The sequence below is a fragment of the Ixodes scapularis genome, unplaced genomic scaffold, assembly GCF_016920785.2.
Source record: "Ixodes scapularis isolate PalLabHiFi unplaced genomic scaffold, ASM1692078v2 PGA_scaffold3__209_contigs__length_174095766, whole genome shotgun sequence".
In the NCBI taxonomy this organism is placed as follows: Eukaryota; Metazoa; Arthropoda; class Arachnida; order Ixodida; family Ixodidae; genus Ixodes; species Ixodes scapularis.
Window position 1 is genome coordinate 86,152,781 of NW_024609868.1, and position 17,230 is coordinate 86,170,010.

Here is a 17,230-nt window from a genome sequence, read left to right on the forward strand (position 1 = left end):
GATACATTGCTGGGGAAAATAGCAAAAAGCGCCGATGTCGTGTTTGCGCTAACAGTGTCGCGTAATGTACGCATACCGCTGCACAATCAACGCTAACGGAGTGAATCAGTAAATTTGGTGGCCCCCAAAAAAGTGGTGTGATTTTGTTTTGTTTTTATGGTTGAAAGGTTGTTATTTTTATACAAGCAATTCGGTAAAGAGTGCTTGTGTTCCATTGGGCACCAACTTATGAGGCATCAATTTGTTCTTATACACTAAATTCTGCATGGGCCTTGCGTAAAAATGTCAGTATTGCGTTCGTGCTAGCTGTTTCACGCACAGTAAGAAGACCAGTTCATTGCTCAAACATTTAAACCAGGCCTTTCTTACGCCAAATACACATTTTGCGAGTACACTCTATTACGGGTGGTTCATAAAATAATCTACGTTGTTTATTTGGAGGAAAGGAAGTAGTGGTGAGGGGAGGCGGAATTGAAAACAAAAGATGACTCTAAGGAATCTCGAACTCTGTAAATATTGCGCACACCCTATAATTCTGAGTTAATTACATCACGTTTGCTTTGTCTGTTTCAGAATTTGTTAACAGTCGCGCTAAAGGCCAAGATGAGCGACAAGTCAGATTCCCCTGTTTACTTGAGCAAGAAGCGTATGCCAGAAGGGGGGGGGGGGGGGGGGGGGGGAACTGAAAAAGCATACGAGTGTAACCGTAGCAATCTCCGACCAAGCCTGAACCACACTTTTTCTGAAACCGCGGAGCTGACTGCTTTCGACGACTTGATAAAGCAAGTCAAAGCCGTTAATAAGTGTGACTCGTTGTCAGCTGTGATAATCAAGGCGCTAAGACGATTCCTTGAAACCTTTCATCTATTAAAACAAATTGTGCAATAAATTCATTTCCATATTATGCTTGCGCTGATCTTGTAGCGGTATGCGTGCATTACGTGGCACTGTTAGCCCGAACGCGACATCGGCGCTTTTTACTATTTCTGCCAGCAACAGGTATTTTCTAGCACTGAGCTCTGCCACTTAGGCTGGATAGTTCCATATCAGTTTTCAAAACATCATTCACTTTTAAGAAAACAAAATTAGAAAGACCGGCGATAGTTTGTCCGTGCTAACTGTGTGGCAGTATACCTAATATGTCTGCAATGACAAATTACAAACACTTTTCATGTCAAAAAAAGATCGGCTACATTTTTATTTTTTTTTATTTTTAATGCTTCAAAACTACTTCAAAGGGGCAGCATGTGCTATAGCACCGATTTGAGCAACGTTGAATAATAACACGACACGCTTCGATAGCCGCACTCACTAAAGAATGCTCTCAGAAAGGTTATAGCTTATATATTGTTGTAGGGTAGGTTATCCAAGAGCTAAAGACGATCCACTAAAACTTCTTAGTATCGACACACACCATTGCTGCCTTCTCACCTCATGTGGTTGTTGGGATGCGTAATAAATGTCATCTACATTCGTTGGCCATCATGTAGTGTGAGATACGCACACAATAATTTGTGCTCGCTGCTAGAAAACAGAGACCTTCTACAAGATGCCCGCGCTCCGGTATATCGTTTTCTTTTTCTTCGATCCCAATCTGCGGCAGGTTTGAGCGTGATAAGCCGTTTTTTTGAATGTGGAATGTTTTGTGAAGATGTAAGTCGTCCTTACATATTCAAGTCACCACACCTCGCGCATGTGTTTTGAGCTCCTTGATCAACCGAAAATATCTATGAAACGTTCCTTCAATGAGTGCGGGGATGCATCGCAGCTCCCAAGTATGCGTTTATTTTGCCACGGGCTAAACTAAAGAACTTCGACAGCTCAAATTCGGTGACTGCGAGGGTGCAGCCTTGCAGCTCCGTGAAACCTACACCTGAGGTGCTAGGCTTGGCGAGAGCCAAAAAATAAAGCAGATTACATAATAGGAGCTGAAGATACCCGTAAGTCACGAGGTCGCTGCTGCCGCACCCATCGTCCGTCGCTCAGAAAGGGGAGTTTCTCGGCTTATCCTCTCAGAAGAAGCCGGCGCAAAAGGGGACTTTTTTCTTCGCCTCGCCGTGCTACAATACAAGAAGAAAGAGGGCGAGGAGGACTTTCCGCCAGGCGGAAGAATATTTCTGCTGGTCCCCCTTTAAGTGGATATAGCGGAAGATATAGTAAAATGCATCGAGGGGGAGGCGCGGGGGAGAGTACCCCAAGTAAGGCGATCGGGAAGATTGTGATAGTTGTCTGCTATGTACAACTATATACCGCACGGATATAAAAGCTCCTCGAGATAAAAGGTAGAAATGGAGTTTTCGGCACGGAACCAGTTGAGCGGCATTTACTCATTAATGTGGCCATTTGGGCCACTTGGTACATGTAGGTAATCCGCAGTGGAGAAGCGCGTGGGGAAAAAAAAGTCGGGGAAAAATGGCTGAGGCATAAAACACATGTCATCATTGAAGTTCGTGCCATGCACCAAGGAAGTGGTACACAATATATCTTTCTTTCGTTCGGGAAGGTATGCGGCGTGTGAGCTCTTCTGCTCTTTGCGGACCTATTGTGTTTGTTTACCCCCTAAACGCGCTCACGTGCTTTTTCCCCTCACCCCCCCCCCCCCCCAAACTCGACCAATGACGGCGAACGCTTCGCCACTTTGTCATCGCGCGTTCTGTGTGCGTTCTCCATGTTGCCATTTAACTGGCGTCCTCCCTCTTTGCGTCCCGATGCGCCAAATACGTACTTTTTAGCACTTGCTCGGGTCTCTTTATCAGGAACCGCGTGCTTCAGCTTGGCCATACATTGCCTAGACTGCGCCTGCAAGCCTCAACTAGAGATTTGTAGCGTTGTATACACACTGGAACAAACAAGTGCTCGAGAGATAGTACTAGAGCACGTAATAAAAAAAGAAGGGACCAACCTGCGTGAGGCAGACTATCTTGACATTATTGGACAGTGAGGTGTCGAATTCTCAGATCGGGATATGACGAGTTGGCGGTTTATAACTGATGGAGCCGAGTTATCTGTAGTGCAGGTGCAATCCCATCCTGAAGAATGGGTTGTGCAGGTTTTTTTTTAATTTCTTGGTTTCTTGGAAAATAAAATGAGAGAGTTGTTAGTCAGCATTTGTTTCGTCCAATTTATTGCTTCGTCCGTGTTCCGTCACTCTGTTTCAATATGAATACGTAACACATCGCGCGATTATCGATTTAGTTGACTAGTAATTGGTAGCTGGCAACTTGACGTCAACAGGGAGGGAAACACATTTATTTCTGTCCTCACTTCTACCTCTATGTTCTTCTTACAGCCCGTAATGTGTCGATGTATGGCAGACAAACGAAATTAAATAGCTATGTTAAATTGTGCTTTTGCTCCATCTTTAAGGCTATACAAATCCCAGCAATAAACATTCCGAAGATATAATAACATTACTTTATGATTTTGCAATATACTTTTTTGTTATTGATTCTGCTGTCCGAGTCCGGCAGGGCGTTAGAGAAAAAAGGCTATTCTGCCTGACCAGTCCTCTTCGCCCATTACAGTTCAATAGCACCAAAATTAAATAAAACCAGATGAATATAATAAAAAAAGAAATACATGGGATGCATAAACAATTAACAAGAAAGGTTATATATACACCATATTCAATAATATAATAAAACTATTTTAAAAAGTCACTAAGAGAGCATAGCGAATTAAAAAACGAGGGAGTGCAAAAAACACGCATTGAAAGGCACTACCGATTTTGAAACAGATAAAAATACTACTACGCATCTAAAGGCTAAAACCGGAATGACAACAAGCGGTAGCACATCCCGAATGGCCCATTTCTAAAATAGCAGAGTAGAAGGTTGTCACTGTTATAGGTGTGAATAACCAGATACGTGAAGAGTAAAAATCAAGACACATTAAATATGAAACGTAATGCTGCGATTAATACATCTATTTAATAACTGGGAAAGGAATACAGATGACTACATTGAGCGTCCAAAATAGAAAAGATAGTTGATATTCTAGTTTTTGTTTACCATCATTAGTTCGAATTATGGGCGTCTGATATTTAGTTTGTCGGGGACAGTTATCTCTCTCGCCTTGAATGTTTAAAAAAAAATTATAGAGCAGCTTCTTGTGTAGGTATTGTACCAGTTTAAAATATTTTATGTTATTTGCTTTTAGCATGTTATGTATAATGTATACGGTTCGCAGTGAACGTCATGCACGTTTCCGTGGTAGTCTGCGTACACACGAAGTACTTTATTTTGCAGCACTTAGAGTTTGTTATAATTTTCGATCGTTCTAGTACCCCAGATCATAATACTAGATGAAAGAAAGGAGTAAAATAGCGAATGATAAATGCACTTTTAGAACCAGAGCGGTATTATATTTGTAATTGTGTACATGCATCGATCCACTTGCTCTTGCTATTTGTGCTTTCAGGTGTGTAATGGGCGTGTACCACGTGAGCTCTTTGTAGAACCAAACACCAATGATTTTTTGTTGTTTTGCTTGTTCGAAGGTGGTGTCGGTAAATTTAATCACGGTCATGCTATCGTCCCGTTTTTTCGCTGGCCTGAATATAACATATTTGGTTTTAGATGGATTGAGTTGCAGTTTATTTATTTCTAGCCACTCGGACAAAGTCGACAAATAACTATAGCCATACCTCAGAGAAGTTGCTTACTTATTCCACTGAAAAGTACATTCGTATCATCCGCAAACATCACTATGTCTCGTGAATTTAGAATATTGACTATATCAATAATGTATATTAGGAATGATAACGGATCCATATTGGAGACTTGGTGACACCTGTTTGATTAGTACTTTTCTTGACGGTACTTTTTTAACCATACCATGCTGATACCGATTTCCTAGATAATTTTTGATTAATTGCAAAGCGACCCTACGTATACAATAGCGCTCGAGTTTTCCCTATAAAATATCATGCACTGTATCAAATGCCTTTTTATATCTAAGATTATTCCCAATGTATATAACATGTTTTCTATATTATCTAAAATTGCATCCTTTATGTGAAAAAGTTGTTGCTTGGTGGACATATTTTTGTAAACACCAAACTGTGCTTCAGTTATTAGAATGTGATTTAAGAAATACTCTTCTAGGCTTTTTTTTTTTTTGCGGTTTTTTTGTTTTGTTTAGGGGGCATAGATAAAGGCGCGAAGCCTGAGAGAGTTTCTGCCCCCCAACAGTTCAACAGTCAGCAGTGCACTAAATATTCATTCAGCAAAACATGGCATAGTCAGTAAAAATAAAAATAAAAAAGAAGGCGCAATGAAACAGTGTGAAATGTAAAATGCAATAAAAGGGCACAATGAAGCAACTAGCGAAATCACATGTTACACAACAAGCATTATTCGTAGCACAGAACAAATGTAACGTCGTATGACACAGAAGCCACATATCACTAATATAGACAAAAAAAAGCGTTCCACGAAAAAACAAAAAAAAAAAGAGAAGGACACAGCATAAAATAGGACTGGTGGCCGCCATCGAGTTCAACAATGAAGAATGAGCAAATGATAGACGACTGCACGCTCAAATAGTTCGGACAAAATTGGTAAAACTGATATTGGCCTGCAGTTTTGCAGAATAGTCATGTCCCCACCTTTATGAATCGGACTTTCTCTGGCAATTGTGAGTTTGCCAGGAAAAACTCCCGCAATAAACATCTGCTTAATGAAATGCAAAATAATGGGGCTTAGCGTGGAGGACGCATACTGGATAGGAATAGTTTTTATCCTGTCAAAACCAGCTGCAGCGTTACTTTTTTTAGATTTCTGATTATTATATAAGCTTCGTACGGAGTCGTTGGAAATAACATAATGGTCAGTGTGTCGATGAGATTCCATATTCGACCAATTTACAAATTAATCAATCAACTAGATGTTACCGTTTAATCGATTAAAATTTGTGATTTGTGTACAGCATATGGCTGTTCATTCAAAGACGAGGTAGTGGATATGAGGAAAACGCGTCCGATTTTTTGCTATTCCATCACATAAGAGAACAGCTATATAGTGCGAGACAGCAACGATTGCAGGGTTTAGTAGGCACCTGAAATTTCTAAAAGGGCCTGTTTTACCTCAAACATACGAGTATGATACACCAGATCGATGCACGGAGTCTGTGGCAAAGACTCTTAATAAAGATGCCACAGGGTACCATAACTCCGAGATTTCCGCAGTTCAATATTCACTAGTGCCACCATGTAACCTGCCTCCAAATGGCACCTGTGTGCGACAATTTCCATGCATAATTTCCATGCAACCTTGGTTCCCTTATGTTTGGTGTCTCTGGACATGCGCCCACGGCTCAACATCAAAAAGAGCACCGTAATGACAACACCATGTGAACATGCTTCTTATTAAAAGCCGCATGCGTGCACGATTCAGCAAAGCACAGTTCACTTTCTCGGTATAAGACCAGACAGTGTTGACCTTGAATGGCGGCACAAATGGACGGCACATTGAAATCAATACCGCGTTTGCCAGCGCCAGAGTAATCAACACCATCAATAATACACTGCTTCCCAATGTCAGTGCACGTTGCTTTGCCCGAATTAAAGTCGCGAAAGGGAACACTTACGTGTTTCATTTCCCGTCGCCGGCACGCAACAACGCCCACCAATTAACGAACGAAGTATAGGTCATAATTTCACTCACCATAATCGGGTTCTTGTGGCGGCGTCTGCGCACTGGCTTTCACCTCGGGACTTTTCACTGTGGTCTCGATGACAATTGTGTTGGCGTTTTCCGACGGTTCCTTGTCCCTGGAATCTGTGGGATTGCAAAGCTCAGTTACAAGGCTCATCGCTATTCATTGGCGATATTTGCGGAAGTACTGCCTTGAACAAAATGACCCATTATGGTACAACTCGGTTGCTCTGAAGCTCTTTAGTTCCCTCCACTCGTTGGATTCATCCAACGGCAATAGTAGAGCTCCTGGGTTACCCGAAAGAAGTCGATTCCGTGTGTTTTACGAGGACGTGCTCCCGAATAGCGCTAATGTGAGTGAAGAAACGTGTCCATGACTCCTAATTTCACTCAATAGAGGTTGATACGTTTGCACATTTCTGATTTCACTCAGCAAATTAAAATGTGCATGCCATAGGTTAGTCATTCATGATTATTAAAAGCGTTTGTGAAATAAGGACATATATTACTGCTAAATACAAGATGATAAAATTAACCTTCAATTTGCAACTCGTATATTAATTACCTCCTGACTCGAAAATAACTACTTCTATATTAAAAAAAAAAATATTGTTATGAAGTCAGAATCTAAAACTCGTGATCGTACGAAAAAAAAAAAATAGAACGACGAACATATGGGATCAATCTGTCTCGTTAATCGACTGCAACATTGTTTTTACCAACTGTTCATTGAAAACGCCTTATAAAAATATTGCAGCAAAGTTCAAGGCGTTGAACAGAAAGCTATATAATTCATAATTCCTAAATGCGTCAAAATGTTTTTTTTTATAATCGTTTTTGTTTTCATGTGGTTTTCATGTTCAAGTAAACAAAAACATACTGAGTGCTCCTTCTGTAATGCAATTCCGTACATAGGGTTTAAAAAATTGTCAATACAAGTGTTACCTCAACTTTCTTTTGAGTAAGGAAAGCAACTTTAAAGTGGCTCAAAACACCTTCTGCAATGCATTTTTTAGAAACCTTTTTTTAACACAAAATAAGTTTTTTGGTTTGATTTAATGCAAAAGCATGACGCTCAAGTGTAACAAAAAGGTGGCACACGCAGGTCAGTGCAACATAAAGCATACATAGCCCATAGCAGACAATGCTTGAGCATGCAGAGCCTATAGAGGCATACTTATATTCATACTTAACCATAACTAATTATAGTTAGCGAGATTTACGAAGCGGCGTACTTAGAACCGAACCCTGGACCTTATGACCCGTGACTCGAAACCTTCGCTTGGCCCCACTTGGAGGAGGCGAGCGGGAGCGCAAGCAGCTGGGCTAAGTATGACTCAAAATAGCCTGCGGTCATGACCATTACTGTAAACCCGGGAAGTACATTTCCATGTCGTGCGTTCAAAGCACCCCAAACTACCCAAAGCATTCTGAACCAAGCACGAAAAATAATAGCGCACGCATAATGCACGAACGACACATTTTGTGCTCCACGGGTTTATCAGAATGATCAAGACAAGTTTAATATTTTTTGTGTGTGGCGGTTTTATCCCATCTCAAAGCATAAATAAGGTCGCTGAACGATGTGCATAAACCATACTTGAAAGCGATAGCTGTTATTGGCCTGCCGGAGGGATTTAATAGAAGATTTTGATTAAAAAAAATGCAAGGACAGCAGATGTCTAAATGTGTAGACTAAAGTTTGATAGAAACCGAAAAGAATGTCGATAGAGAGGATTTTTCCGCGCTTCAAAAAACCACAAGTGGTTTAATCAGGCGCCCAAGTCCAGGAAACAATATGATACTGATAGTTGGTCCTTTAGTCCATCATCCCGACCCCCTTTTGTTTAAGTGTCTTTGTACATAAGTACCAAGACATTCCACAAAATGTGGATTGAAGAAATGTTTGTAATAAACAATGAAAGCGCAATTTGCGAAACAAAAACATGACAATGTTTTGATGAAGGCAGTTAGAGAAAATAGGATGCAACAAGTGGTCAATACAGAGTGATGAAACGGGTCTCCTAAGATAGGACGGAAATTATTAAACTATAATTAAAGTAGATGTCAAATACTCACCCTCTTCCTCGTCTTCAACCAACTCCATGTGCATGCTTGTTCGAAAAGTCTTGGTGTCCCTGCATTCACAAATACGAAGATGCCGGAATGCAATAAACACATAACGAAAAAAACTATAAAAATGAAGTAACACATGCAATTTCTACTTAGAATGGGACTGCGAGCGAGCCAATTTGCCTGAATGATGTTTAGTCGTTATTGTATCTTGGCTCCAACACTCCCGGTCCGGCTATCTCGGTGACCATGTTTTAATGACAAAGGTACTGAAAACAAAGCGGAATTAATAGAATAGTTTGCGATGTTCGTTTTCGAACTCCCGATGGAGCTTTGGCGTTAATTTTAGAATACTTTGTATTCAGTCCTTTGTGGGTATTTTGAACACAAAAAATCGATAGACTCTCATGACATGACGCCGTGTTTCGGTAGTTATGAAAGTGTGCTTAGTGACAATCATTCGAGTTCGGGACACAAGTAAGAACACATAATGTGCCAACATTTACTTTTACCACGAAAGGCACTCCAAAACACAAGACGGAAATAATGTCAAAGAGACGCTTGTTCTATATGTAGAGCTCTGAAGCTTCATGTGTGAAAACTCATAAACTACAAAAAAAAAAAAGGCTTACAGATTTAATCATAACGGATGATAGGTTTGACGACACCTGCAAGTAAATAACAGCGATTTTATATGCCACCAGATTAAAATTTAATATTTTTTCAAAACATTTTTCCTTAAGTGATGCTTTGCTATGTTTTGCTTACAACTGATTTCGAGAGGAGTGGGTTCTCCTAATATGAAAGAAATAATTTATTCTGTTTAGCTCGATTTTGTATAAAGCCGACGCCGGCATCTAGTTGAGGATTTTTGCACGTGACTGTGACAGTACGATACATTAATGGAGGTGTTACGAGTAACGTATTCGTTATCACCGCATGCAACCTAAAAAAAAACTCGTTCAAAAAAAAAATAATTGAGGAGTTTTTTTGTTTTTTTTTGACGAACGTGTAACAATTGGGAGGAACTGATAAAGCAGTTCAGTGAAACATCTGATGTCGGACACCCCTCTCATTCAGATATCATCCCCAAATTAACAACCTCTCAAAGCGCAGGCTTATTGTATGTCTCCTATTGGACACCCGTATAAGTCGTAGAACCAATGGGTCAGAAGATTGACTGTATACGGGGGCTTTTTTTTTTATCTCCAATAAGCCGGGTAACCCCCCCCCCCCCCCCCCCCTCAGTACACAAACCCACACACAAAACGAAAGAAAAAAAGCGTGATAAAGTATGTCTTAATATACTCGTCCACGTAATCATCGCGCAGATTTAGGCGTTCATATCATGGCGTGGCACAAGCTCTTGAATGCCCTCTCCAAAGAAAGTTGCCGCCTAGGTTATCAGTCGTTCTACCATGCGAGAACAAGACCGTCAGTCGCCATAAACATGTAATCTGTATGAAAGAACTGCATAAAGTTTCAGGGAGGAGTAGCAGACGACCATGACGATTTGAGTCACAAAAGAACATCTGTGGCGACTGACGGTCTTGTTTTTGGCCCGATGATAGACTAAGAACCCAGACGGTAACCTTCTTTGGTAAGGTCATTCGAAAGCGTGTGCCACGTCATGGTAATTGCATAAATCCTTTCGGTGTTTATGCATCCAAATTTTGCGTAGATTAAAATGTTCCATCACTTTTGTTTTTTGTAGCCGGTTCCACGAAGGTTAAAAGGGCAGGCCTCGAATAACCTAGTGTCACATCTGTACGGGTTTCTTTCTCCTTCGTGCTTTTAATAACAGTATGCGAATACATTCCAATAAACTTGACTCTTCTCAAAATTCATTAAAGAATGCCAAATAAAGGTTATTTTTGTTCTTTTTGAGAAGACAAATAATTAATGCGGCTATATTGTCCTGTTCTGTTACTTTTAAAGCGCAACACAACGTTAAAAGAAATGCTTGGTCGTCGCGAGCACTGACTGTTGGCTGTAGTTCGGGAGGCTGATCTTCTCCAGCGTCTTTTTCTTGCGTATCCTGGCCTGGCTGCTCATCTCGGCGGTTGACTGGAGCACCTCACCGGAGAACAGGACCTGCGAAGGACACAAGCAGGTGCAGCACCGGTAAACACCATGCACCGACTGGTGCAAGGAGACAGTCCCCAATTTAATGAAATACCAAGCAAATATTGAGTTTTAACTCTTAGCCTCTGGGTGTGGGCGTGGCAGAATTTGCTATCCGATTTTGTCTACTGGGAGCAGCTCCATTTTTGCCGCTAAATTTAGCGGGGAAATTGATTTTGTACATAGGTCACGTGACATGAAGTATGCGATATCATTTTTCCCGCTAAATTTAGCGGGAAAACTGAACTGGCGCTGAGGTGACGTGACGTCACTTTTCCCGCTAACTCTAGCAGGGAAACTGAATTTCTGTATAGGTCTCGTGACACGAAGTCATCTGACATAATTTTTCCAGCTAAATTTAGCGGGGAAACTATGTTGGCGTTGAGGTCACGTGATGTCAATTTTCTCGCTAAATCTTGTGGGGAAAGTGAAGTCATGTCACGTCACAGGGCACGGCTTTAATCCGGCTTCCTTAATCCGGCTTCACTTAATCCGGCTTCATTTAATCCGGCTTCACGAAATCCGGAGCAACTAGCCAAAGAACGTTTCACGTTAAAAGGGGCCTGACGTCATGCAGCTGCGGTGCCGCTGTCGACGGCACTGCGCATGCGCAGACACTTCACGCGAATTCGGTTTCCGAGCACGCGCAGTGCCCACACCTGGTGTGGGCAAACGCGGGCTTGTTTGTAAACAGCGTAAAGGTACAAAGATACAATGACACACACTCACATACTTGCCCCCCCACACACACACACACGCACAGACACGCATTCTACACTCTAAGAAATGCCTGTGCGTCTACTTACCCGCAAAACACTCAGAGTCACGCAAACATGAATTTGAGGTCTAAACGGATGTTCTGCCTTATCATTCGCTGAGCTGATTTCGTAGATCGCAGAGATTGGCTCTTAGAGTGTTTTGCGGGTAAGTAGACGCGCAGGCATTTCTTAAAATGTAGTAAAGCAAAACTATAAAAAAGTATAGTTTTTGTTTTTCTTCAAAACTATTGGTAGTGTCGAAATCTATCGATAGTAATATCGGTAGTCGACTCGATAGTAATATTTTCGATAGTTGACTATCAGTAGTTAACTGCATATAGTTTACTATCGATAGTTCTATCGATAGTTGGCTCTCGGTTGACTTTCAATACTATCGAAAGGCAACGTTCAGAAAACTATCGAGGGTTATGAAAAGAAAATTACGACCCCAAACAGAGATGACGACGGATATGTCCGGGTAGACAGCACGGGGCACTGGGGAAAACACGAACTAGAAAGGAAACTAAACATGAAGTTGTCTTCCCATACAATGAGTTTCGAAATAAAACCAAAATGGCGTTTTGCTACTTTATTTGGGCACATATTTTGCATATTCCTGGAGATCAGATATCAAAATTCGCACTTTAGTATTTGTAAGCATTCGTAAGCATTTGTAAGGGTATAAAGTACATTCAGTGTTGCTTTGTTTCTTTGTTGTTGTCTCGGAGCCAGGGAAAAAGCTCGCTGAAGACGCTAAGCATCAAGGTTTTCACAAATGTGTTTCACGCTTGTGTATTTTTTCATTATTCAATTGTTACACATTATTTTACATATTTGAAACTACTGACAGGTAAAAATGGGCACTCTGCTGGGATCATATGTTTTCTTGTTTGTTTGCTTGTTTTCTTTCAGCTGACCATCATTCATAGCTAAGTCGCGAAAATCAGGAATTAACTTTTGACAAAAGCAATTAGGCTTGTTTGCCGTGCTATGTTGCCACCTTTTTCTCGGTTTTATTTTGGCAGATTTTAGTAACGGAGGATAGTAAATGATTCAAATCTCAGTATAGAATACAACTTCACAGTATAGGACTGGTTATATAATGTATAGATAACTATTTTTACTCAACAAATCTCACAAAACTATTGTTACAGACACTTCAAATAGAATATTACCTCATAAAAAGCGTATGCCAAGCCAACATGTTTAGTTACTGGTGCTTTTATTATTTTTGTTCTTCGCATACAATAAGTTTGGGAAGATGACGTTAGCTGAATAACAAAATATAAGAAAAATACGAAAGTTTCCCGTGATCCATGTAACCATATTCTTGGCAAAGTGAGGCATTTTTTTCACCGAAAAAAAACTTGTGAATCGAAAAGGCAATATTTTTTTAAGCATTACACATACTTATCTTATTATCCAGGTAAAGTCATGCCGGATTCGAACACCATCGCTAACATATTATTCAAATATTTTTTTTTTTTTTTTTTTTTAATTTTTGGAGATGCGTAGTTTGAGGGGCGACAAGCGGATTTTCATTTTCCTAATTCGAACATGTCTCTAAGAAACGAAGTGCGGTCTCCCGGAAAGGAATCTGGAAACAGCAGGAAAACTTTGACAACCTATCAAGAAAAATATTTATGTTCCACTATCGATATCTGTTATTCATAGTTTTTCAATAGTATACAATTGGTTTTCTTTTGATATTTTGTCCCTAGGTAATGACAGTTGCGTTTTTCTCCGAGCTTCACGACATTTCTTGGACGGACTCTTGACGTTCTTTGTCAATTAATAAAAGACTATCGATATTTTCACTATAGTTGTTATCGTTAGTTTCACGATAGTCAACCATCGATACTATACTATCGATAATTATAAGACAGTCAACAATCGATAGTTTTACGACAGGCGACTATCGATAGTACTTCTTTCAATATCGATGGTTTGATTTGGCCTCCACTATCAATAGTACCTATACTACTATTGATAGTTCTGCACCACTAACACACACACTCAGACACGTGTGCAAACTCACACAAAACACACACACACACAAACAAAATGAGAACGTCAACTGTCCAAATAAGACGTGGCATTGTTGTGTCAAAGGACTCTTTTTTCTTTTTTTTTTTTTCTTCTCTGCTTTGCAAAGACTGACAATAAACTCGTAAGAGTTCTTTGTTGGTCAACGCAAGCACAGGTCACGCGTTTAACTGGGACGAAAACCACTGCAGTCGTAGGCAGCTTTTTGAGCAATGCATCAACGCTTGACTTTTTTTATGGACGGACTATCAGTATTTTTGGTGTATGGTTTATCACCATCCGCTGAGCTCCACAAGACACGTTAGAAACAACGCGTGGCTGTAATGGACATCGCTGGCGCCAACTGGCACGAAATCAAATTGCGCCTCCGCCTCTTCTGGCCGTCAGTTGAGGACTAATGAGGTTTGAATATTCTTCTTTGTATGACATGCTCGAAGAGTTCTTGAAACCCAGAAATTATTAGCGCGTCATGCTTCCATGTCAGAAACCACAATCAAATTTTTATGGGCTCCTTTTTTTCCGCGGAAGGAGAAATCCGGAAGCGGAGAAGCGAAGGAGACAAATACAGCAATGTGACGGCATCCGACGGACTTTGATCAATCATGAGCAATGTGGTGATTTACTTGGATCCCCTTGCGACTGGGAGACTCCTAAGAGCATCTACCAACCACGAAAGAAGAAAATGTTTAGCCGTATATCTGATACTAATTAATGATATATATTTCTCAACCTCTACTCCTCTGCCCCCTTCACACATTAAGGGATCTTTAATAACGCTTTTTGTATAGAAAAGCTACGGGCGTGGTTATAATTTGCGGGTGCGTAAGATTTGTGAAGCACAGAATTTGTAAAGTTCTAAACAGACGAAGTGAAAAAAAAAATCTTTTAAACTTACAAAGGCTGTTTTATTTATTTTCCATCAGCTAGATCCTGGTAGATTCTACAGAAAGAACATAATCGGAGTAGCGTATATAATAAGCAAAAATACATAAAATTATACAAGAGGTAATTTATATGTGTATGGATAAGCGGTTGAATAACCACTCAACACCGTTCATGCCATATAAAATAATCCTACGGCCTAGCACAAATTCAGCAGCATTTTGCAGAATTCAATCCCATGAATTTTATGAAAGATGCCTCAGTAAGGGAAGTTGAAACATATTTCAGCTAAAGGACATTTAAAAGCGCCAGCCTTCTGTTGTTCTTTTTAGAGCGCGGCTGTTAGGCGCCCATTTCCGGCTTGAGCGGCGTCGGCGTCAGCGTCGGCGTCGGCGTAACCGCGCGGTGCATGATCGGTAAATTTTCCCACTAAATTTAGCGGAAAATTTTCCCCGCTAAATCTAGCTGAAAATCTTCCCCGCTAAATCTAGCGGAAAAATTTCCCGCTAAATCTAGCGGGGAAAATTTCCCCGCTAAATTTATCGGAAAATAATTCCCGCTAAATTCAGCGGAAAATTTCCCGCTAAATTTAGCGGAAAATTTTCCCTGCTACATTTAGCGAAAATTTTCCCCACTAAATTTAGCGGAAAAATTTCCCCTAAATAGGGGGCGAGCAGGAGAGGGGGAGGGGAATGGTCTCTTCTCCGTACCTTCCCCTTCTCCTCCTCAAGGGCTGCGCTCTAATTCGGCGTTAAAGGGAGTTGTAAACGGCTTTCATTTTTGTCCCCAGGTTCATATGGTGCACTAAAGCTGGAAATTAGTAAATGCGTCACTTTTATCTGAGGAGAAATCGCCACAGGGCATCTGCGAACTTTGTTGTCAGCTGTGATATGTCTAGAATAAAAGCTTAAATCGCCCAATAGGTTACGCATAGAGTATCGCCACTCCATGTCTTCATTTCTCAATTTGCTTCTTCCTTATGGCGCTGTTATTTTGGATTTTGGTGTCAGAGCTTGCGCAATGGCGATGGCCAGGATTAAAAATGCAGCCGTCTAAGCTTTGCGTACTGTGAGGGGAAGCTCAGGCGATATCGTTTTGTTCGATTGCGAGCTGTTTTACCATTTCTAAAAAACAGAAAACCGTTTTTTTTTTTTTTTTCAGAGAGACTTTAGATAAACTTTTAAATAACTGGCAACACTAATATAAAGCGCCAGGATGAAGAAGTGTCGTTACTCTGAGGCGTATATGCTTATTTGGTTGCTCAAGTCACGCGTATGTACTGCCATCATTTGCCATCATTTGACTCAATAATTAGAGGAGATTGACGGAAAATTTTAGGGAAATAATGGGGCCCGCTCTCGGTTGCGGACACTATTCATCTCCATGTATTCGTTGGCTTCATGGGCCACTTTTTCCTCATTTAAAGTCTCTGCAAGTTGCTTGTAGCTTTTTAATCAGATAATGTAAAACATCGAGACATTGGCATCTAATGTAGACCGATAGCGTTACATTAGGGTAAGACTGAGTGTTCAGTGGTGCGCAGTTTATTTTTGCGATGAGAAAAGCACGGTTATCTTTTTTCGCAGGCACTCGGTACTGCACTTGTTCTAGTCCCGAAAGCACTGATATGTTAGAAACAGTACGTTGCAGTGTGTTGTGCACCAGAGAAGAAAAAATATCAAGAAACAAAATATATCACACTTATTTTTCTGCCTAAATCGCATCCGATTTAGACGCCAATAAAGTGAGGAAAAAGCTGTAAACCATTTTCGAAACTTAGACGTTGGATCGACGTTAGGTGGCAACCCCGTGCTCATGCGTCAGTTGCTGAGAGGTGAAGTGTAGCCGGGGACAAATACTAGTGAGGATCACCAGCTTCTCAAGAAGGGGCAGAGGTTCTTGGGGTGACTGCTGTACTTTAAACATTTCTTACAAAAAGCGCATCTTTTCAACAAAATGCTTGTGTGCGGGACCCACGCCGACATCCACGTGTCTTCCAGCCACGCGGCAGCGCCACAAGCTATGGAGACCGACCAGCATGACCATGTGATAGGGTACAATGTTGTCTCCTCCCTCCACAGACGAATAACGAATGTCGTGAGGTGTTAACGGTAGATCTTTTTTTAGGGTTCTTTGAATGACGTCCCAAAGGAACACTGCCTCCGAGCAGTTAAGAAAAACCTGTTCTATCGTTTCTGGCATTTTGCGAAGTGAATAATTTACCGACCATGCGACAAGAATACGTGTTCCTTCTAAAAAAGCTTTGATCGGCAAGATTTCACTGTGCAGTAAAAAAGAAAAAAGATTTTGTGAAGGCGAGGACTCTCATTTGCTTGACCCGCTTCAAGACATCCTGACCATTCTCCTCGCTGTACAACGAGCGGTACAGTGGAGTCAAAAAAAGTGAAATTAAAAAAGAAAAAAAAACGCGTACAACAATTATGGAATCAACATTAGTCGAAACAATAAACTCAGGGAATGCTCTGCGTAGCCGCACCTGAATGACTGAACGTACGAAAGGGTCCTTCTGGTCCCTTAGAAAACAAATCCTATTAACGAGTCGTCTGACAAAAAGATGCGACAGACCCAGCCCGCCATCCCTGACACGCCGAAAGAGATTAGTTCGGCTCGTTCTCTCCCACGTCGAGGTCCAAATAAAGGCAGCAAAAGCACGGTGTATGCGCTGAATGT

The 17,230-nt window shown here is 41.0% G+C and overlaps 1 protein-coding gene across 1 annotated transcript in view; it reads right to left on the minus strand.

Annotated features, from left to right (window-relative positions):
- LOC115310225 (sorbin and SH3 domain-containing protein 1) overlaps positions 1 to 17,230 on the minus strand; it is a 242,712-nt gene that overhangs the window by 159,019 nt on the left and 66,463 nt on the right. Inside the window, exons 2-4 of the mRNA XM_042292521.1 lie at positions 10,714 to 10,823; positions 8,736 to 8,794; positions 6,666 to 6,779 (exon numbers count right to left, since the gene is read on the minus strand). Of these exons, the coding sequence (XP_042148455.1) occupies positions 6,666 to 6,779; positions 8,736 to 8,794; positions 10,714 to 10,784 (244 nt within the window). The 5' untranslated portion in view covers positions 10,785 to 10,823. The remainder of the gene's footprint in view (positions 1 to 6,665; positions 6,780 to 8,735; positions 8,795 to 10,713; positions 10,824 to 17,230) is intronic.